This window comes from Nelumbo lutea, chromosome 3 (assembly GCF_056320005.1).
Source record: "Nelumbo lutea isolate HS-2025 chromosome 3, American lotus-T2T, whole genome shotgun sequence".
Taxonomy (NCBI): Eukaryota; Viridiplantae; Streptophyta; class Magnoliopsida; order Proteales; family Nelumbonaceae; genus Nelumbo; species Nelumbo lutea.
In genome coordinates this window covers 64,552,464-64,576,997 of record NC_142686.1, presented here as the reverse complement: position 1 = coordinate 64,576,997, position 24,534 = coordinate 64,552,464, and the positions used below count along the sequence as shown (strand labels likewise).

The following is a 24,534-nucleotide window of genomic DNA, read 5'->3' as shown; positions in this document are numbered from 1 at the left end:
AGGCACATACAGTGTGGGATTAATTGAACCTTTGAACTGGACCAAATTTCCAATATTGCCCTGGACCTTGGAGATTGATGGGCAAAACTGGAAAGTTACACCCGACCCCTAGACTCGATTATGATACTGCACTAGGTATCGAATTGGGTTGTCTTTGATGTACCAATCAATGAGATCCCTAACGGGGGTCAAAACCTGGGTATGTTGGGACAGCTTGAGAATTCATCTAAGTGGCAGGATCAGCCCCTTTGTCGGACAAAGGTAATGATCAGGGATGCACTCTCACTGATGGAAATCAAGACTGCCGGCAACCGATTTCAATCGTTGAGATTTGTTTTGCAAAATATATTTTATATGAGATATAAAAGTATATAATATATATATATATATATATATATATATATATATATTATGGTTTCGAAATGTTTGCAAATAGGTTTTAATTCCCGGGATCCATACTTGAGAGAGTGCAACACTGTTCCTTGCAGCCGAGGGAGAGGTCCTCTCTTGTCAGGCAATGTATGATCATTATGGGCTGAGAGGTTAAGTGTAAGGCCATTGAGGATAATACCTGATGGGCTAATCTTGCATCTACCCACAGTCCCTGGGTGTTAGAAGGTGGTTTGGCTCAGGGACCACTTAGGGTAAGTGTTGGGCCCATAGAGCCCATCTGATGGGTTTCAGGGGGTGCACTGTCTATAACAGTGTATTCGGCCAGGCCTTGTAACAAAGGCTGGGCTGAACCCATGTGGCTGATGTGTAGATCAATATTTGGGTCCCACGCCATACAAGGAAGCCCAATTTGCATCGATATGGGTTTTGGGAAATTTGTTCCGAAAACAGATTGGCATATAATCTGAAATTAATTTTAAATAAATCTGATTATTATTTAGAATAGTTCTTTATAATTTTCTTGATTTATGGGCTGTTCGTATAAGAGGAGATCGAAATCTTGGTTTGCGCAGGGAGAACTGCAAGATTTGCAGTTTATTGAATTTATTTATTACATTTGGTCTATAAATATATATTTTTTAATTTTTAGACTCAATTTATAGGCATTCGATCTGATGTAATAATTAATAGAAGTGGGATTTCTATTTATTTTAATTTTGGATCGAAGATGGCGGCGCAAAGAAGGAGATTTCGCAGATGGGAGATTCGCTATCTGCGATTTGCAGTTTAAGAAACTGCAATCAGTGTTCTAACCTCTATTTTGCAGGATGGAGTGTGCGAACAACCCTGATTAACTGATTCTTGTTTTTCTTTTATCGGTTATTTATTTTCAGATTATTCTTGCATTAAGGATTTAATAAAAAATCAAACCCTAGACCCATTCGAACCAAGATTGGTCCAAATTGTTTGGACCAAATCTAGGGTTTAATCAAGGCTGAAAGTCAGCCCTAATTTTTCCCACTAATGGGCCTGAGGATTGATATTTAATTAAATGGTTAATTCGGCCCAACCTGTAAAGGCCCAGTTTTAAATAGTTAAAACTGCAAAAAGCCCTTTTAAAGGATAAAGCTATATGGGTCGAACTGGGTTACCCTAATTCAGCCCATATATATCTAGATAATATTATTGGTTAATATTATGGATTTTAACGGGCTTCCAATGGGCCTTACAGATAATTGATTGATTGGATCAATTTATCCCTGCATGAGATGTATGGATGTGTGATGTGCTGCGTACATGGGCCATAAGTACTTTGCCCATGCTCATTCGACAGTGGCTCTTGCGCACACCATGACTGAATGCACATCATTGCCATGGTGTCCCTTTTGGTCATTGGATGACCTCCCTCAGTGGTGGGTCCCACACCTCATCAAGAAGTTACGTGCGGAACCCTAGCCGATTTGAGGCCCACCAAAATCTGGCTTTATGAAAGTCAGTGGGAGCCACTTTGGTTTGACCTAAATCAAACTAGGGCATAATTATTTGTTCCCTCCAGCTAATATGAGTGCAAGTGATAGGGAGATTCATATGATGAACTCTCTAAAGGCCTTCCATCATTAACATGAGGATGGGTCCTTCAGTAATGAGGAAACACACCAAAAAATGGGCTATCCATTTGCTGTTGGACTTGTCTGAGTGTTTCATAAGATGATAGGGGCGTCATAAACCGATGTGGGAGGGGATTCACCAGAAAATGGGAACTCTCTCACAGTACCTTGGCGTTCACTAATATGATGGGTAAGCACTCACTGGATAGAAAGGTTTACCTGAAAACGGCTCTGAACCTTGTCTGACAGAGGCCAAAGGGAAAAGTCATATGATGAGTGGATATGATCCTTCACAAAAAGGTGGTGGGGTTATGCAGCTGAAACAGTTGGCTCCATGCACCCTATGTGATTTCCCACATTTCCAGTGACAACCCGTAGTCTCCATCACTGAGAAAGGAGGGAAATCTCAGAGATGAATAAATAGAAATGGATCGTAGATTAAAAGCCATATCTATGAAATGAACATGAATCAAATTAGGTTGTGGACTGATGTTTGCTCTTTTATCAGAAAATGGCAAACGGATCATTTGCAAAGTTTCTTCATGACAACAAGCTTAAGGGCCCAAACTACGCCGACTGGTACAGGAACCTTATGCTGGTCATAGCTTCAGAAAAGCTGGACAAAGTGGCAAAGAATCTTGCTCCGGAGCATTCGGGAGACGGGGCTTCTGATGCCCGAAGTAGAGACTATCAGGAATGGGAGGAGAAGAATTCCCTAGCCCGGTGTTACATCATTGCCTCCTTGGACAACCCAATACAGAGGCAGTTCGATCAGATCGAACTTGCCAAGGACATATTGGATAACCTAAGGACGATGTATGAAGAGCAGAATCCTTTTACTCGACAAAAGGTTTTGGAACAGTTCATGACCACTCAAATGTCCAAGGGCCAACAAGTTCACGACCATTGTCTTCGGATGATGGGTTAAATCAACGAACTGGAGGCTCTTGGATCCTGGTTGGACATCGCAACCCAGATAGATGCTATCCTTAATTCTTTGCCTCTTTTTTTTTAATCCGTTCATCATGAACTTTAACATGAACAAGCTGAATGTCAGTTTGCAAGAGCTCAACAATATGTTGCAAAGAGCTGAAGAACTGATTAAAAAGGATGAGCCTGTAGCTATGCTTGTTGAAACTAGCAAAACGTGCAAGAAAAAGCGGAAGGCAAAGAAGCCTCAGAAGAAAGCCACCAAGAGCAAAAAGAAGAAGAAAGACAAAGCATCGGATGCTTGTCACTTCTGCAAAAAGATCGGCCACTGGAAGAGGAATTGTCCTCCCTACCTGGAATCCAAGGAAGGTAATTTCGAAACTTGTGTTATAGAAACCAATTTATTGGACCAGATTTCCAGTATTGCCCTGGACCTTGGAGATTGATGGGCAAAACTGGAAAGTTACACCTGACCCTAGACTCGATTATGATACTGCATTAGGTGTCGGATTGGACTGTCTTTGATGTACCAATCAGTGAGATCCTTAGCGGGGGTCAAAAGTTGGGTAATGTGGGACAGTCTGAGAATTCATCTGAGTGGGTGATCATAGTGACAGAATCAGCCCCTTTGTCGGACAAAGGTAATGATCAGGAATGCACTCTCACTGATGGAAACCAAGACTGTCGGTAGCCGATTTCAATCGTTGAGATTTGTTTTGCAAAATATATTTTATATGAGATATAAAGGTATATATATTATGGTTTCGAAGTGTTTGCAAATAGGTTTTAATTCACAGGATCCATATAAGAGAGAGTGCAACACTGTTCTTTGCAGCCGAGGGAGAGGTCCTCTCTTGTTAGGCAGTGTATGATCATTATGTGCTGAGAGGTTGAGTGTAAGGCCATTGAGGATAATACCTGATGGGCTAATTTTGCATCTGCCCACAGTCCCTGGGTGTTACAAAGTGGTTTGGCCCAGGGACCACTTAGGGTAAGTGTTGGGCCCATAGAGCCCATCTGATGGGTTTTCAGGGGGTGCACTGTCTATAACAGTGTATTCGGCCAGGCCTTGTAACAAAGGCTGGGCTGAACCCATGTGGCTGATGTGTAGATCAATGTTTGGGTCCCACGCCATACAAGGAAGCCCAACTGGGCAGCAGTTTGGAAGGCTTAATGAATACATAACCCTAAATGGGCCTTACGCCCATTTCGAACTGGGCTAATTTGATTAGTCTTTAAGGGGCGAATTCTGAGATAAGATCAGCTGATAGGATTGGGCCCACACCCTATCCACTCAGAGAGTCCAAAATCTAAATGAAATTTAGATTTGGAAACTTACTAATTAGATAAGATAAGGATTATCCCTTATCTTAAAGGGACTTCTAATCCAGATATGATTTGGGTTAGCGACTTCTAATGGGATTGTTAGACAGTTTTGTATGCCCTTAGCTTCAATCTGATTTGATGTACTTTTGTCATTTAGTGGAAATAAATAAAGTGCATGTTTGATTCATGTTGTTTGGTTTAATTCTGTGTAAAACCCTAAAACTGGACATTTATAGAGACTCGTGTTAGTTTTAAATGTTCACAGCCGTTGGATAAGTCTGGGGAGATTTATCCTGCCAAGGCTGATGCTGGTGTGCCAGCAAGTGTTGGGATGGCCTGTCTCAGCCACCAGGGTAAGACTCGAGGCACATGCAGTATGGAATTATTTGAATCCTTGAACCGCACCAGATTTCCAGTATTGCCCTGGACCTTGGATATAGATGGGCAAAACTGGAAAGTTACACCTGACCCCTAGACTCGATTATGACATTTCACTAGGTGTTGGATCAGGCTGCCTTTGATATGCCAATCAGTGAGATCCTTAGCGGGGATCAAAACCTGGGTATGTTGGGGCAGTTTGAGAATTCATCTGAGTGGATGATCATAGTGACAGAATCAGCCACTTTGTCGGACAAAGGGTAATGATCGGGAATGCACTCTCTGATGGAAACCAAACTGCCGGCAGTTGATTTCAATTGTTGGAATTTTGTTTTGCAAAATTAATATATTTATATATATATATGTACGGTTTCGAATTGTTTGCAAATGGTTTTAATTCCCGGGATCCATGTAAGAAGAGTGTGCGGCACTGTTCCTTGCAGCCGAGGGAGAGGTCCTCTCTTGTCGGGCAGTGCTTGATCATTAAGGGCTGAGAGGTTAAGTGTAAGACCATTGAGGATAATACCTGATGGATCTTGCACCTGCCCACAGTCCCTGGGTTTTTATAAGATGGCTTGGCCCAGGGACCACTTAATGTAAGTGTTGGGCCTATAGGGTCCATATGATGGACTCAAGGGGTTCATTGAGTTTTTCAGTGAATTCGGTTGGGCCTTGTTTTAGAGGCTGGGCCGAACCCATGTGGCTGGTGTGTAGATCAATGCTTGGGTCCCACGCCATACAAAGAAGCCCAACTGGGCAGCAGATTGGAAAGTAATTAGACACTGAACACTTAATGGGCCAAAAGCCCATTTCGAGGTGGGCTGATATGATCACCCATCCATGGGGCGAATTTGAGATTAAAGTTAGTAAAAGGATTGGGCCTTTAGCCTTATCCACTCTTAGAGACCAAATTCAAATTAGATTTGAATCTGGTAACCTTCTGATAGGATCAGGAGTAAGCTAACTTTATCTGCAGAAAGGATTAAGATTATCCCCTATCCAAATACTAATTTGGATTGGGATAACTCCTAATAAGGAGGTTTCTTAATCAAGAAGAAAGGAGGAGATTTCGAACCCAGAAAATCGCAAGAAAGGTTCCTGCGAATTGAGATCAGATCTCATACTCCAGAAAAGAGAAAAAGCAGTTCAGCCTTTTTCGATTTGGAGATCTCCTGCCGCCTCCATCTGTTTTTGCAAGATTAGATTTTTGCAGAAAAAGAAAGTCAAGAAATCTGTTCTTGACATCAGTCTTGCAAGAAAGACTGAAAAAGATTCAGTGTTTAGTATTTCCAGAGGATTCTTGTGAAGGATCCAGTGTGTAGGACGCACTCTGCTGGTTCTGTTCCATCTACAGCTGTGTCATTTTCAGTAGGAACGTATCTTGGAGCATTCTTTGGGCGTGAACACCAACTTTGGGAGATACTGTTTCTCCGGATCAGGTATATTCCTCCCATTTATCTTTTGGTACAGATCTGGTTTGATTATGGTTCAAGTAGGATCTTTGAATATTGTATTCTAAATTTAGGGAATATGATTCCCAGTTGAGAGAAGGTAGGAAATTTTTGAAATTCGCCCAACCATTCCGTAACCTTTATGGCGTCCATTAGATGGATCCTACCATTCTTTCAGGGATTAGGAGCTGATCCCTTAAAGTCTATAAAAGGAAGAGGGGGCGGCAGCTTTTAGACATTCAACACAATCATCAGTAACAGTCTTGTCTTCAGAGCTGAGATCACAGAAGAGAGAATTCTGCACCCTGCAAATACTCTCTAGCCGCTTCCTTCCTGCAGCCGCCGCTTATAGCAGTTCGATCTGCATTGCTTGGGAGAAATCAAGATAGGATCTTGATTCCAATCTTTTGGAGAAAAGATTGGTTGGAGTTGTATTCACAAGCCGTTCAGGTTATTCTTGGGAATGATCAAGTTTTTGGGAAGAACGCTGCTGATTCTGCTCCACCCTGCACTGCGCCATATTCAGTGGGAGCAGATTTTGGATCCTACCTTGGGCGTGAACTCCTCCATTGAGAGATACTATTTCTCTGTATCAGGTATTATTTCTCTCTCCTCCTTTTCGTTCAGATCTGGTTCAGTTTATGGTTCAAGATTGATCATTGAAAATATGATTTTCTAAATAGGGAATTCGATTCCCAGTTGAAGGGAGGGAAATTTTTTTTTGAAATTCGCCCCCTTTATTCCTCTATTTTGGACGTCCATGTGATGGATTTCCTATCCCTTCATGGTGCTCGTGGGAAATTAGGGTATATCATTGGTGAATCCCGAAACTAGCAACTCCCGGTGGGTGTAGGAGATTTATATAGTGATGACTTGGTTGTGTAATTCCATGTTACCACATATAATTAAATTTTTTTATGGGCAAATACAGATAAGGAGATATGGGATGGGGTTGCTGAAACCCATTCACAGAGGGAGAATGTTGCTAGGGCTTATGAACTGAGAAATCAGATTATTGGTACAAGGCTGGGAGATAGATCTGTTGTAGCCTATTTTTCAGTCCTTAAAACCCTGTGGCAGGAGATTGAACATTTAGAGACATTTTCTTAGGAAGCCACTAAGGATGCAACTACCTATCAGAAACATGTAGAGAAGTATAGGGTGTTTGAATTGCTTGCTGGCCTAAATCCTGAGTATGATATTGCATGACAACATCTTCTTTCCAGGGACAGTGTCACTCTCTCCCAAGCATATGCTTTTGTGTCAGGGGAGGAGTGCGGGAGGGATGTGATGATGAAAAGCCTCATTTCTGATCAGTCTGCCATGGTAAGTGCTGTGAAACCTAAACAAATTGGCAGTGAAATCAAGAAGGAAGACAAAAGAGATCTGATCTGTGACTATTGTAAGAAGCCTAAACATACAAGAGATACTTGCTGGAATCTTCACCCACACCTTGTGCCGACTAGATTGAAAAATAAGAAGGGAAATGCACACGTGGCAGTTACTGGTGACACTCCGGCCCCTCCTACTACAACTACTCTAGAGTCTGTTGCAACTGCTGCAGTAAGGGCCGAACTTGAGTGGTATGGGCTACTTCTGAACCAGCGGGATACAGCCGGTTCCAGTTCAGCCGCAAGCGGACAGCAAGGTACATGTGACACTGGTGGAGTCCACTCTACCTCCTTTGCTCACACAGGTAGTTCACACGCCACTACAAATTATGTTTCCACTTCAGGTAAGGAGGGACCTTCTTGGATTATAAATTATGGAGCCTAAGAGCACATGATCCATAGCTCCACTAGTTTTTCTTCTTACCAGTTCTGTTCTGGTAGAAACAGGGTCTCCACAGCTGATGGATCCCATGTTCCTATTGCTGGGAAGGGATCTGTCAAGATTAGTGATTCTATTTGTCTACCCTCTGTCCTTCATGTTCCCAGATTGAATACTAATTTGTTATCTGTTAGTAGTTTGACTAAGAACCTAAACTACTCAGTAATTTTTTCTCTTGGACGTTGTATTTTGTAGGATCTGGATTCAAAGAGGACGATTGGGAGTGGTCGTGAAGTGAATGGATTCTACCTCCTGGATGTGCTTCCTCCTCATCAGAGTCATCATGTCAGCAGGGATAGTTAGTCAGGATCTGTGAGTCAAATTATGCTGTGGCATAATCGTTTGGGTCGTTTACTTTTTTCTTCTTTGGGTTCTTTGTTCCCAAAACTTTTTGAGTCTGTTAGTTTGTCAAGTCTGGAGTGTGAAGGTTGTCAACTTGGAAAGCATTGTAGACATTCATTTAAACCTAGTTATAAAAGATGCTTTTCTTCTTTTGATGTTATTCATTTGGATGTGTGGGGCCCTTACCATGTTCATTCTATGGGAGGCTATCGCTATTTTCTCTTGTTTGTGGATGATTTGTCTCGATACTCTTGGATTTACCTGATGAAATCCCACGATGAGGTACCATCCTTGGTGAGGCGATTTAATCAGATGATACTAACACAGTTTGGAACAAGAATAAAGGTGTTCAGATCTGACAATGCCAGGAAATATTTTGAAAGACATCTTGCCTCATGTTTGCTGAAAGGTTGTAGCTGAAGTAGAAGCAGAGAGTTGAAGGCAAACAAGTGTTGAGAATGTCGAACTGAGTAACCTAGTCGACAATACTATTATTTATAGTAGATTACAATACAATGTTACATGAAATGTCTGGAATGCCCCTGATTAGTGATGGGATACCCAGACAACTTAAAACACTAAATAAACTTAGGCCCAATAACAAAGGCCCAATACCTAACAACTTAAAACCCAATACTAACTACCATGTACACTTATCATCCGAACCAACAATACATAAAAATAGTCAACTTAACACTCCCCCTCAAGCTAAGCATGGATGTCAGTCATGTTTAGCTTGCCAAGAAGGTCCAAGAATTTTGTTGCAGCCAACCCTTTAGTCATCACATTTGCAATCTGCATCTCGGATGGAGTATAAAGGATGCAGAGTTCTCCTGAGACTATTCTCTCTCTAACAAAATGTCGATCAATCTCAATATGTTTTGTCCTGTCATATTGCACTGGGTTATTTGCAATGTTGATGGCAGCCTTGTCACAGTATAGCCGAAGAGGACCCTCAGCTTTTATGCCAAGCTCACCAAGAAGGGTCCTAAGACACAGAAGTTTAGCAACACCATGAGCCATAGCTTGATATTCAGCCTCCGCACTTGATATGGTGACATACTTTCTCTTAGTGACAGGATCATAACACTTGTAACCCTTTTGTGTAGGAGAGTACCCCAAAAAAATTCATTTCCTAGCCCTAGGATCCACCTTGGGTATCTTTGGATCCTTTACATGTATAAAACATACACAACCAAAGACCCTAGGAGGAAGAGGAAAGTCTGGAAGGGTAGGACATAGAACAGAGAAAGGGGTTTTCATACCCAACACCTTAGATGGCATCCGATTTATCAGATATGATGCAGTAACTACTGCTTGAGACCAGTAGTGCTTGGGAACCTTGTGCTGGAATAGTAAGGCTCGAGCTGTCTCCAATAGATGTCTATTCTTGCGCTCAACAATCCCATTCTGTTGAGGGGTATTAGTACAAGATGATTGATGTAGCATGCCAATATCTTCCATGAACAAGTTCAAGGATTTTTCAAAATATTCAACAGCATTATCTGACCGGAATTGCTTAATCTTCTTGTCAAATTGTGTTTCAATCATTTTGCAAAATGCCATGGTTATCCGTGGCACTTCATCTCGTCCTTTTAACAGGTAGATCCATATGCATCGAGAATAGTGGTCAATAAAACTAATAAAGTAACGAAAGCCATCAATAGAAACAAAAGGTGAAGGTGTTGTCCATCAGAGCAGTTGCCCCTACAGTCCACAACAGAATGGTGTTGCAGAAAGGAAGAACAGACACATTGTTGAAACTACAAGAAGCATGATGATCACATCTACAGTTCCGGTTCGGTTTTGGGGTGATGCAGTCATCATAGCAGTATATCTGATTAACAGGGTGCCCTCTCGTATACTTGGATTCAACACCCCATTCAGTCTTCTTTTTCCTCAGGGAGATGTTTCATATTCCTCTCAAGGTGTTTGGGTGTGTTTGCTTTGCACATATCCTTGGTCCTCATCGCTCGAAGCTTGACCCCAAGGCAAAGAAATGTGTCTTCCTTGGATATGCAGAGAATCAGAAAGGGTATTGTTGCTATGGTCTAGTCTCTGGGAGCCAATATGTTACCATGGATGGTACCCTTTTTGAATCCACATAATTCTTCTCAAAGAATCCTTCTCAGGGGGAGTGTTTTGGGGAACTAAGTCAGCAATCTATTCCTCTCCCAATTTCAGTCCCTGTGTCTACTCCTGTGCTTGACCACCACCCAGTGGCACCACCTACCTTGCCACCTCCTTTGCGGTCTGTTTCTCAGCATTACTCATGACAGAGACTTCACAAGGCGGTTGATTCCATTACAGTAGAATTCACCACTTCCTGTTGATCCCTTGGAAACTCCAGATTCGGCTGACATGGATTCATGTATTCCTCTTGGTCCTACTATTATTTCAGTTCTCATTGATCCTACTAACTCTGTTACAGATAACCTTGATCTTCCTATTGCTCTCAAAAAAGGGAAGAGAAAGTGTACTGCTCATTGTATTTCATAGTACTTATCCTACAGTGGACTTTCTCCTTCATATCGCACTTTTCTCTCCTCTCTTGATTTAGTGTCTATACCCAAGGGTGTTAGTGAGGCTCTCTCCAAACCTGAGTGGAAGACAGTTATGCAGGAAGAGATGGAAGCTTTGATTAAGAATTAGACATGGGACATTGTGGACCTACCAGAAGGGAATGAGACATTTGGATGCAGATGGGTTTACACAATAAAATATAAGGCAGATGGAAGTGTTAGAATTCAGGTCTGCCTTAAAGTTTGGCCTGACTGAGTTCAGTTATGTAGAAGAAGAGAGAATGATAGAGAAAGAGAGAAGAGAGAATTTTGGTTCGAATTGAAAGAGTCAACATATACTCTCCCATTCGGCCAGTAAGAATTTATATTAATATTAAAACATAACTGAAAAGACCTATGTGCCCTTACTTAAGTTAAGAGCACACATTTCAACACAACATTACAGATCAGCAACATCAATCAAGGTATAAAGACAGAAATACCCCTACGCTAACACTCCCCCTCAAGCTGGTGAGTATATATCATATACTCCCAGCTTGTTACATATGTAGTCCACTCTTCCCCGACTCAAACCTTTTGTAAATAAGTCAGCCCATTGATTTCCTGTATTAACATGTGTAGTGTCTAGCTCTCCATTCAGCACCTTCTCCCTCACAAAGTTGTTAGACAGTTTTGTATGCCCTTAGCTTCAATCAAAATTGATGTACTTTTTGAGTTTATTGTAAATGAATAAAAGTACATATTTGATTCATGTTCCCTTGGTATGTTTCTGTGTAATACCCTTAAACTAGACACTTATTGAGACTTGTGTTAGTTTAGAATGTTCACAGCCAGTGGGTCGGTCTGGGGAGACCTATCCTGACAAGGCTGACACTGTGGTGCCACCAAGTCGGTTGGGGTGGCTTGTCTCAGCTACCGGGGTGAGACCCTAGGCACATACAGTGTGGGATTAATTGAACCATTGAACTGGACCAGATTTCCAGTATTGCCCTGGACCTTGGCGATTGATGGGCGAAACTGGAAAGTTACACCCGACCCCTAGACTCGATTATGATACTGCACTAGGTGTCGGATCGGGCTGTTTTTGATGTACCAATCAGTGAGATCCTTAGCGGGGGTCAAAACCTGGGTATGTTGGGACAATCCGTGAATTCATTTGAGTGGGTGATCATAGTGACAGGATCAGCCCTTTGTCGGACAAAGGTAATGATCGGGGATGCGCTATCACTGTTGGAAACCAAGACTGCTGGCAGCCGATTTCAACCGTTGAAATTTGTTTTGCAAAGTATATTTTATATGAGATATAAAAGTACATACATTATGGTTTCTAAAATGTTTGCAAAAAGGTTTTAATTCCCGGGATCCATATAAGTGGAGAGTGCAGCACTGTTCCTTGCAGCCGAGGGAGAGGTCCTCTCTTGTCGGGCAGTGTATGATCATTATGGGCTGAGAGGTTAAGTGTAAGACCATTGAGGATAATACCTGATGGGCTAATCTTGCATCTGCCCACAGTCCCTGGGTGTTAGAAGGTGGTTTGGCCCAGGGACCACTTAGGGTAAGTGTTGGGCCCATAGAGCCCATTTGATGGGTTTCAGGGGGTGCATTGTCTTTAACAGTGTATTCGGCCAGGCCTTGTAACAAAGGCTGGGCCGAACCCATGTGGCTGATGTGTAGATCAATATTTGGGTCCCACGCCATACAAGGAAGCCCAACTGGGCAGCAGTTAGGAAGGTTAAGTGAGCACATAAGCTTAATGGGCCTAAAGCCCATTTCGAACTGGGCTATTAATTTAGTTAATTAAATGGGCGAATTCTGAGATGGATTAGCAGTTAGGATAGGGTCTTAATCCTATGCACTCAGAGAGTCCAGATCTGAATGTGATTCAGATCTAGAAACCTCATAATAAGATTAGGATAAAGATAATCTAATCTGTAGATAAGATAAGGGTTTATCCTTATCATTAGAAGAGAAGGCTGATCCAAATATGATTTGGATAAGCACCTCCGAATGGGATTAGGAGCTGATCTTTTCAAGTTAACAAAAGAAGGAAGGGGGCGGTAGCCTTGAGAGAGACAAAGAAGCACATCAGATCCTCTTTAGTGCTGAAATCAAGAAGAGAGAATTCTGCACCCTGCGAATACTCTCTTGCCGCCTCCCTGCTCTTGCCGCCCTGTTTGCCAGTTCGATCTCCAGCTGTGGGAGAAGTCAAGATTGGATCTTGACATCAGTTCTTTGAGAAAGGATTGAAAAGGGAAGCTGTGCTCACGTTCCATCCTGCTGTTTCTTGCGAAGGACAGAGTTCTTGGGGAAGAACACTGCTAATTCTGCTCCATCCTGCACTGCGCCATCTTCAGTGGGAGCAGTCTTTGGATCCTTCCTTGGGCGTGAACACCTTCGTTGGGAGATATTGCTTCTCCGTATCAGGTATCATTCTCTCCCATTCCTTTTGGTTCAGATCTGGTTCAGTTTAAGGTTCAAGATTGATCCTTGAAAATATGATTTTCTAAATAGGGAATGTGATTCCCAGTTGAAGGGAGAGAAAATATTTTGAAATTCGCCCCTTATTCCGCAATCTTTGGGCGTCCATGGGATGGATCTCTCATCCCCTTCAAAAGTGACAGTCAACCTCAATATGCTTGGTACTTTCATGAAACACTGGATTCGAGGAGATATGAACTGCAGCCTGATTATCACAGTAGAGCTTCATTGGAGTGTTAATGTTGTACCTTACTTCCTGTAGAAGGTTCCTTAGCCACACTAACTCACAAGCGGTATGCGCCATAGCCCTATTTTCTGCCTCTGCACTGCTTCTTGCCACAACCGTCTGCTTCTTACTTTTCCATGTCACCAGGTTACCTCCCAGAAACGTGCAATAGCCTGTAGTAGACCGCCTATCAGACATAGAACCGGCCCAATCAGCATCAGAATACCCTTCTATTTCAAGTTTTCCCCCACTCTTGTATATCAGACCACGACCCGGGGCCCCTTTTAGATACTTCACAATTCTCAGAACCGCATTCCAGTGGCGAGTCAGAGGTTTTTGCATGAACTGGCTTACGACACTAACTGCAAATGAGATGTCTGGTCTGGTAATGGTTAGGTAGTTCAGTTTGCCCACAAGTCGTCGGTATCTGCCAGGGTCTTCAAACACTTCACCCATATCACTGCTTAGCTTGGTATTTGTGTCCATGGGTGTTTGAGCTGGTTTGGCACCCAACAAGCCTGTTTCGTCTAGCAAATCAAGCACATACTTCCTCTGGCACAGGTTAATCCCATACTTGGATCTCACTACCTCTATCCCCAAGAAGTATTTTAGTTAACCAAATCATTTGTCTGAAAGTGATCTTGCAGATAAGTCTTCAGCCTATCAATACCAATGTTATCATTCCCAGTAATAACAATATCATCTACATACACCACCAACAATATTTTTCCTCCCGAAGAGTCATGACTAAATACAGAATGGTCAACCTTGCACTGTTTCATGCCAAACTTCTTTACCACCTCACTGAACCTACCAAACCATGCTCGAGGAGATTGTTTAAGCCTATATATAGCCTTCCTTAGTCGGCACACCTTACCATCCTTCCCCTTAGCAACAAACCCTGGAGGTTGCTCCATGTAGACCTCCTCGTGTAAGTCACCATGCAAAAAGGCATTCTTGATATCAAGCTGATATAGTGGCCACTCATACATGGCTGCAAGAGAGATCACAACCCGAACTGACTCGATCTTAGCAACCGGTGAGAAGGTCTCTGTGTAGTCAATGCCATAGGTTTGGGAGTACCCTTTTGCAACTAATCACGCTTTCAGGCATTCAACACTACCATTAGGCAGGTACTTAACTGTATAAGCCCACTTACAACCAACAGCTTGCTTCCCTTGAGGAAGAGCAGCGAGGTCCCAAGTATGATTATGATGAAGGGCTGAGAGTTCTTCCATGGCACGACACCACCCTGGAGAGGCAAGGGCTTCCTAGACATCTTTAGGAACAATAACTGATGATAACAAGGTAACAAACTGACGATGGGAAGCGGAAAGGTGAGTAAGAGAAACATAATTAGAAATGGGATGAAGGGTGCAAGTACGTTTACCTTTCCGCAAAGCAATGGGTAGATCAATCTCAGATGCCAAGTGGGGTTCTGGTGACGGATCCGTCGATGGAGATGTAGCTGGAGGAATAGTAGCCGGTGCACGTGGGCGATGTGTATACACATGACGAATAGGTGGGCGTTCAACAGGTGGTGGCACCGGAGGCAACGATTTGGTCACAACTGGAACAAACTGAGGATCGACAACGGGAAGTGGAAGGGGAGGAGGTGATGAGAAGGAAGAAGCATCACCAGACCCCAAAAAGAACGGAGTAGACTCAAAGAAACTGACATCAACACACACAAAGGACCGTCGAGAACCAGGATGGTAACACCTATACCCTTTCTGGGTTCGAGAATAGCCAAGGAAGATGCACTTGAGAGAACGGGCATCAAACTTGTCGTTCACAGGACCTAGATGATGGACAAAACAGACACACCCAAAAACTCTCGGCGTAAGAGGGAACAGAGACAGAAGGAAACAAGACCCGAAACGGAGACTGACCATCAAGGATGAACGTGGACATCCGATTAATCAGAAAACAAGAGGTAAACACTGCATCACTTCAAAAAGGTTTGGGAACATGCATGTGATGCATTAGGGATCTTGCTGTTTCAAGGAGATGGCGATTCTTTCTCTCAGCCACCCCGTTTTGTTGTGGGGTGTAGGTACACGAGGTCTGATGTATAATGCCGTGTTCGTCTAGGTATTCCTGAAATGATGAGGATAAATATTCGCGGCCATTTTCAGAACGAAAAACTTTGATATGGGTACCAAATTGGTTACGAATTTCAACATAAAATTTTTGGAAAATGGTAAACAATTCACTTCTTTCTTTCATTAAATAGAGCCACGTCATCCTTGAAAAATCATCCACAAAAATGACAAAATATCTGTATCCATTATATGACATTACTTTAAGGACCCCAAACATCTGAACGAACTAAAGAAAAAGGATGTTAGACAGTTTTGTATGCCCTTAGCTTCAATCAAATTGATGTACTTTATGAGTTTATTGTAAATGAATAAAAGTACATATTTGATTCATGTTCCTTTGGTATGTTTCTGTGTAATACCCTTAAACTGGACACTTAATGAGACTTGTGTTAGTTTAGAATGTTCACAGCCAGTGGGTCGGTCTGGGGAGACCTATCCTGACAAGGCTGACACTGTGGTGCCACCAAGTCGGTTGGGGTGGCTTGTCTCAGCTACCGGGGTGAGACCCTAGGCACATACAGTGTGGGATTAATTGAACCTTTGAACTGGACCAGATTTCCAGTATTGCCTTGGACCTTGGAGATTGATGGGCAAAACCGAAAAGTTACACCCGACCCCTAGACTCGATTATGATATTGCACTAGGTGTCGGATTGCGCTGTTTTTGATATACCAATTAGTGAGATCCTTAGCGGGGGTCAAAACCTGGGTATGTTGGGACAGTCTGAGAATTCATCTGAGTGGGTGATCATAGTGACAGGATCAGCCCCTTTGTCAAACAAAGGTAATGATCGGGGATGCGCTCTCACTGATGGAAACCAAGACTGCTGGCAGCCGATTTCAATCGTTGAGATTTGTTTTGCAAAATATATTTTATATGAGATATAAAAGTATATATATTATGGTTTCGAAATGTTTGCAAAAGGTTTTAATTCCCAGGATCCATACAAGAGAGAGTGCAATACTGTTCTTGCAGCCGAGGGAGAGGTCCTCTCTGGTCGGATAGTGTATGATCATTATGGGCTGAGAGGTTGAGTGTAAGGCCATTGAGGATAATACCTGTTGGGCTAATCTTGCATCTGCCCACAGTCCCTAGGTGTTAGAAGGTGGTTTGGCCCAGGGACCACTTAGGGTAAGTGTTGGGCCCATAAAGCCCATCTGATGGGTTTTTAGGGGGTGCACTGTCTATAACAGTGTATTCGGCCAGGCCTTGTAACAAAGGCTAGGCTGAACTCATGTGGCTGATGTGTAGATCAATGCTTGGGTCCCACGCCATACAAGGAAGCCCAACTGGGCAGCAGTTTGGAAGGCTTAATGAATACATAACCCTAAATGGGCCTTAAGCCCATTTTGAACTGGGTTAATTTGATTAGTCTTTAAGGGGCGAATTCTGAGATAAGATCAGCTGATAGGATTGGGCCCACACCCTATCCACTCAGAGAGTCCAAAATCTAAATGAGATTTAGATTTGGAAACTTCCTAATTAGATTAGGAGCTGGCTGATCTAATCTGCAAATAAGATTAAGGATTATCCCTTATCTTAAAGGGACTTCTAATCCAGATATGATTTGGGTTAGCAACTCCTAATGGGATTAGGAGCTGATCCCTTTAAGTCTATAAAAGAAGAGGGGGTGGCGGCCTTTAGATATCCAAGAGACTCACCAGCAACAGTGTTGTCTTTAGAGCTGAGATCACAGAAGAGAGAATTCTGCACCCTGCAAATACTCTATAGCCGCCTCCTTCCTGCAGCCGCCACCTATTGCAGTTCGATCTCCATTCCTTGGGGTAAATTAAGATCGGATCTTGATTCCAATCTTTTGGAGAAAATATTGGTAGGAGTTGTATTCACAAGCCGTCCAGGTGATTCTTGGGAAGAATCAAGTTCTTAGGAAGGACTTTGCTGATTCTGCTCCACCTTGCACTGCGCCATTTTCAGTGGGAGCAGATTTTGGTTTTACCTTGGGCGTGAACACCTCCATTGAGAGATTGTTTCTCTGTATCAGGTATTATCTCTCTCTCCTCCTTTTGGTTCATATCTGGTTTAGTTTATGGTTCAAGAATGATCATTGAAAATATGATTTTCTAAATAGGGAATTCGATTCCTAGTTGAAGGGAAAGAAAAATTTTTGAAATTCGCCCTCCTTTATTCCGCATTTTTGGGCATCCATATGATGGATTTCTTATCCCTTCAAAGGACTCAACACACGGTTATCAACCCTAGATCTAAAGGGAACACGATGGTGTTTCCCAAACTGACATGACTCCCAATCCAAAACAGAAATCTGACTCAAGGATGGAACCAAGGACTTCAAGACTTTGAGCGACGAATGACCAAATCGGCAGTGCCACTGGAGAGGAGAAAGAGATGACTGGAGAGCTATTGAAGTTCTACCACCACCACCGTCAAGATAATACAGTTCACCTGCTTCATGCCCTCCACCAATCTTAATCCCCGTCTTGAGATCCTGAGAGACACACATAGAAGGATAAAAGGTAATTGAGCAGTTAAGTGATTTTGTCAGTTTACTAACAGACATATGGTTAAAAGGCAATTTAGGAACATACAGAACTGATGAGAGGGATACAGGATCTAGGTCAACATTACCAACACCACAAATTGAGGATGTGGAACCATTAGCAAGGGTGACAGATTGTGATGTTGAGCAATGAGACAAGGAGGAAAACACTCCTGGAGTTCCAGTCATGTGATCGGTGGCTCCAGAGTCAATGATCCAGGGATTGGGTGTAGATGCCAGACAAGCCATACCTGAGTGAGCAAAAGTTGTCGTGTTCTGTTGTGATTGGATAAACCTCTCATATTCTTCATGGGGAACACTCACCATCTCCTTCATGGGACCATCTGTGGATGTAGGAGGCAACTGGTCAGATGAATGATTCTCCTGTTTAAAGCTGGAACTTGAGTCACCGGTCGCGGCATGATTGGCCCAGGTTGAGGGAGGACCATGTAAATCATAACAATAGTCGATGGTATGTCCATCCATACCACAATGAGTGCACTTCCTCGGGCCTGAGCTACGTCCTCTACCACGGGCTCCCCCTGAATCTCTGCTCCTAGTATGACCACCACCACGATTATAAGTAGACCCACCATTGCCACTTCGGCCATATGCAGAACCACTACCAACACCACGGCCAGATTGAGCTCCCCGAGCTCCACCTCTACCACCACGGCCTCTCGATGCAGCCAAGGCCGATCTATCTGAGATATTAGAGTTCTCAGTAGATCTGATAGAAATCCTCCGAAGTCGAGCAAATACCTTTTCCAGGGACGGAAGAGCTGATCCCCCTAATATCTGAGCCCGTACTGGTTCATATTTAGACTTTAGTCCCACAAAAAATCTAGTCACATCAAGTTGCTCTCTCTGTTGTTGTTGAATCTTGACATTAGAAGTGAGAGGATGATAGACATTCAACTCATTACGTATGTTCCTCATGTTGGCATAGTACTCCTCAAGACTCCGATTGCCCTGTTGCAGATTGAAGTACTCTTGATAAAGCTGATAAACTCTGGTTGTATTGTCCTGCCTTGAATACAATTTTTTTGCATGGTCCCACATGTCTTTGGCAGTATCAAGGAACATGAAGTTCACACTAATCCTGGGTTCCATACTGTTCCACAACCATGTGATGATCTGAGTGTCCTCTTGCTCCCAATCTTCATACTCGTTAGAGTCAAAGGAAGGTTTCTCCTCTCTGATATGTTTTACCTTCTTCTTTGCCTTTAGAAAGACTTCAGCGGATTTAGCCCAAGGCACATAATTCTCTCCATTTAACTTAATGGAGGTCATCTGAACATTCAGGTAGTCTGTAGGCACCATCACACTAGGTTTATAATCATTACTGTCTCCCATTATGTTATCACCAATACTGCACATTTGCTGAATTCTATTATCACTAAGATCTGCACACTACACACCACTAGGTCACACCTGTCACACTGATTGCAACACTAATTGTTGCTGGAATGTATGCTCTTTACACCACAAACCCTGCTCCTACAACTACCTGAAATCTCACCACTATATGATCATATCTCTTCCTTCAACATGCGCAAAGAAACTAGCATAAACCCTAGCACTGGCTGGCTGAAACACTAGCAAATTATCTGAAACAGACCTCCTATTTAATCCATAAACCAGAACTGAAATCTCTTACCTTATCGCTGAAGTAACACCCATGCGAGCAGGAGAGCCGCTTCACACACAACAGCCGCTTCACACACAACAGCCACACACAATTCGGCCCTCTATTCCTCCTCTACTAGGAGAGGGCGATCTCAGAAATCACAGCAACCGAACACATACGACCTGATTGGAGGCATGGAGACCCCCAAGGGAAGAGGGCGATCACTCCTTTTCAGCCCTTTCCCTTATCTCCAATCGAACACAGAAAAAAAAAAAGGAAAACCCTAGATAGGGTGCACAGAGAATGAACCCTAGGCAAGCAGAGATCTAGGCAGATTTAACCTGCTCTGATACCATGTTAGAATTCAGGTCTGCCTTAGAGTTTGGCCTGACTGAGTTCAGTTATGTAGAAGAAGAGAGAATGATAGAGAAAGAGAGAAGAGAGAATTCTGGTTCGAACTGAAAGAGTCAACATATCCTCTCCCATTCGGCCAGTAAGAATTTATATTAATATTAAAACATAACTGAAAAGACCTATGTGCCCTTACTTAAGTTAAGAGCACATATTTCAACACAACATAATAGATCAACAACATCAATCAAGGTATAAAGACAGAAATATCCCTACGCTAACAGGAAGTATAGAAAGGTACAAGGCAAGAGTTGTTGCAAAAGGGTACACACAGACCTACGACATTGATTACTTAGAGACCTTTGCGCCAGTTGAAAATATGACCTCCGTTCGGATACTCCTTTCTCTTGCTGCCTCATACTCTTGGCCCTTGTTTCAACTGGATGTGAAGAATGCTTTCCTAAATGGGGTTCTTCAAGAAGAAGTGTATATGGATCTTCCTGCTGGTTTTTACAATGATACTGAAAAGGGAAAGGTATGCAAGCTCAAGAAGTCACTCTATGGCTTGAAACAATCTCCTAGAGCATGGTTTGACAGATTCAGAAAGGCCTTGATTGCTTTTGGATACACTCAGACTCAATTCGATCACACCTTGTTTGTGAAGCGCAGGGGATCTTTGGTGTCAGTCCTTATTGTCTATGTGGATGATATTGTTGTCACTGGGAATGATCTGAGTGAGATTGATAGTCTGAAAAGGAACCTACATAAGGAATTTGAAATTAAGGATCTTGGAGAACTATGATACTTTTTAGGCATTGAAGTTGCAAGATCGAAACACGGAATTTTTATCTCTCAAAGGAAGTATGTCTTGGACCTTTTTCAAGAGACAAGGAAGCTTGGAACAAAGGTAATTAACACCCCTATTGATCAGAACCATAAAATCAATGCATCAGAAGGCGAACCAATAAAGGACATTGGGAGATATTACAGACTTGTGGATCGGTTGCCATACTTGTATATGACAAGACTAGACATCTCATATGCAGTGAGTGTAGTAAGTCAATACATGCATACTCCACGAGTCCAGCATTGGGAGGCAGTTGATAGGATTCTTGTTTATCTGAAGGGACACTCGGGCAGAGGCATATTGTTCACTAATGATGGACAGTTGAAACTAGAGGCTTATACAGATGCAGATTGGGTAGGATGCCTTGGTGACAGGAGATCAACTTCAGGAGTGTGCACTCTAGTTGGGGGTAGCCTAGTCTCATGGAAGAGTAAGAAATAAACAGTGGTGGCAAGATCAAGTGCTGAAGCCGAATATAGGGCCATGGCACACGGAGTTTCAGAACTTCTCTGGATCCGCTCTTTGTTAGAAGAAATTGGTGTACAGGCAGAAGAACCCATGATGCTATACTGTGATAACCAGGCAGCAATTAATATTGTCCGTAACCCAGTCCAGCATGACCGAACTAAGCACATTGAAGTGAATAGACATTTTATCAGAGAAAGGGTAACTTCTGGAGAAGTTTGTCTTCTATACATTGCTTCTGATCTGTAGCTCGCCGATGTTCTCACAAAAGGTGTTGGAAAGAACAAGCTGGAGCATGATCTACGCAAGTTGGGAATGTGTGACATTTACTCCCAACTTGAGGGGGCTGGTTTTGTTTTAATTTGTTTTTATTTAGTTAGGAAGTTGGTAGGCCTAGGCCCATTAGTTTATATTTTTTAAAGTTGTGACTGTTCAGGTTTAGTAGCCGCTTTACTAAGGGCATCCTTGTAATATCTCAGCTTTAAGTTAAATATAAATATAATGAGAGGTAGGCGGCTAGGGTTAACTTTTCTCATAATCCTAGTTGACCTCCTACTCTTTTCTTCTTCTCCTTCTCTACTGCTGAAATCTTCACCTTCCCCCTCTTTCTTTCACAAGAAGCTTGACTGAATCAGCAAACAGTGATTTCTATTCCAGTTTTAGCAGGAAGCTACCAGAGAACTGCTCCACCTCATTACACAGTGGCTTCCAATTCTGAACTTGGACGAGCCCCTCTTCAGATTCGTAAGTCATGAAGCCCCGATTTACTTCATACCGAGCAGAATCGCCTTCCTGTCTGAGAATGGTTTTAAGGCTACCTCAGCTTTCAGTTTCAATTTATTCACTGCTGTATCTAACAGTTTCCTTACAACCACTCCGCCCCGAAGAGTTGAGGTCTGTTTTTCTTTCTCCTCATCATTTACACCGCTTGGCACCTGTTCTTCCTTTGAGGTCCTGTCTTTGGAGACCAGGAACTGTTGTAACTTCTCTGCGAATGATACCCAACCCTGTAACTGGTTCCCTTCCGGTATGCAAACCATCTGTTTCCTATCAGCAAAATATTCTGTAATGGTATTGATCCATCCTTTCCCATTCCTCCTTAACTTTATATCTTTTCCTTAGCACCTCCAAAGAGTTTCTCCATCCTGCTGTCCTGATGGAGTTGATTACTCCATCAATGAACCATTTCAACCACAGCACAGCTTCCTCATGTAATAGAACCATCACCTTCCTATCCTCTCTGATTTTTAGCAGGTTTCTACCTCTAGCCCTTCCAAGTTCGAACAGCAATCTTTTTGCTTTGATGTTCAATTCAAATTTCCACCTGTTCACTGCCTGGAAATCTTCGTCACTTTGCCCTTTTTCTCCTCTCTCCATCTTCCTTGTAGTGGAAGGAGATTCAAGGGTGGACATTGGCTGGCTCCATGATGCCAGGCAAAGCACATCGTTTTGTATCATACATCTTGTATCTTAGGGACAGATTTGTCCTTTTACTTTTCATTAATATAAATACCTTTCTCTTGGTGCAGTCAACTCACTTGGACGCACCACAAATCTGTTCACATTCTCTTATTCGAATTTCACTGACATGGTATCAAAGCAAGTTTGATCCTCTTGCCAATTATTTCAGCTCTTTTTTTCTATTGTGTTGGGGATTGATCTGGTCTTTCCTTTTTGTCTATTTACACTGGTCTTGCTCATCTCCTTGGACTGTTTCAATCAAAACAAGGAGAGAAGAGAAAGGGGAGAAAGGGAGAGAGAAAGACAGCTGATTGGACCCCCAGAGGGGCTGTCTACATACCCTCCACTGAGGGATCAGGTCAATGTAGTTCGTTGGAGATGGAATTCCAGCAATGGAGAAAGAAGATAGTTGCTGGTTTTAAAGGGGAGGATGAGAGAAGAGAGGAGAGGGAAGGGAAGAGAGGAAATGGATCAGCATGGGAGCCATGGGCCCAAAAAGGTCCCTAAAATGGGTATGGAGCCCCTTATTTATGGAGTTTTGGTGGGCTGGAATCTAGAAGTTTCTTAGTCTAGATATTCCTTATTTTTCTCTTTCCCAATTTTACCCTTTAATCTGCATTGTTCTTTATTTACTCATTTAATGCACATGCTTATTTATCATTCTAGAATGTTCACAGCTTAATCTGAATGCTTTGCTCTTCTAAAATATTTTCTAACTTAATTAGAACACATTCTGATTTATTGGTATTCTAAAATGTCCAGCACTTAGCCTTTTAATTATTTGGTGTGAAAATGGATCAGTCTGATCTTGGTTCAGCCCGAGTTAGTCAGGTCTGCATACTTATGCAATGCCATCATCTTACAATTAGATTTTCCTTCTTTTACTTGCATCATTTTGTTAGGATCTTTGTTATGATTATGACCATAACGAAGTGGTAACCAGATCCCTCTTTGGAAGAAAATATCTAGTTGGATCAGGATTTCTTTTGTCTTTAAGTTGCATACAGAGGTCCACTTTCTTGCTCAAATGGGATCTAATAATGTTCCTTTTTTCCGTTTCTTTCTTATTTTTCCCTTCTTATAACTTTACAGCTGGAAAAACGAAATAAAATTAGACTTGGAAACTGGGAATCTGATTTTCTAACAAGGGAGCAACTCCAGTATGCTGCCACTGATGCCTTTGTTTCATGGCACCTATGTCAGGTAAACTACCTTCATCTTTTTGGTTGCTTTTCCTTATATCAGGCGCATAGCCATGTAACAATCCTGCAACTAATTTCTTATTATTTTTCGTCATCTATATAACAGATTTTGAGGAACTTCCCAGATGCATCTAACAGTCAAGATGAGGAAGTGAATGATGTACAACAATTATGACCATCATCAACAGTCTTAGAGAGGATTGTACTGGTAACCTGCAGATGTCTCAGTTGTAAGGGTAAGCATGTTTCTATGTAAGCAAGTAAAACCATAGATAAGGAAGAGAAAAAAGGTTGTCTTTATTCTTTGCAAGTAAATTACATTATTTCCAGAGTGTTATCTTTGTCACTTACAGTGGTACTAAATAATTTTTGATTTTTGAATATGAGAACTTCATTAAAATGGTTTGTCATCTATCACTCTTCAATGTAAAGAACTTATAAATTCATATTCTTTTAGGGGCCGTTTGATACTGAA

At 42.3% G+C, this 24,534-nt stretch overlaps 1 protein-coding gene across 3 annotated transcripts in view; it reads left to right on the top strand.

Moving 5' to 3' along the window:
* WRNEXO (Werner syndrome-like exonuclease) overlaps positions 1-24,534 on the top strand; it is an 82,133-nt gene extending 57,599 nt beyond the window's left edge. For all 3 annotated transcript variants that reach the window (XR_016109131.1, XM_088974976.1, XM_088974978.1), the window contains 2 exons: positions 23,950-24,060; positions 24,166-24,534. Coding sequence is in view for 2 of the 3 variants with exons in the window: in XM_088974976.1 (XP_088831102.1) it covers positions 23,950-24,060; positions 24,166-24,234 (180 nt within the window). In the remaining variant the exon portion in view is untranslated. The remainder of the gene's footprint in view (positions 1-23,949; positions 24,061-24,165) is intronic.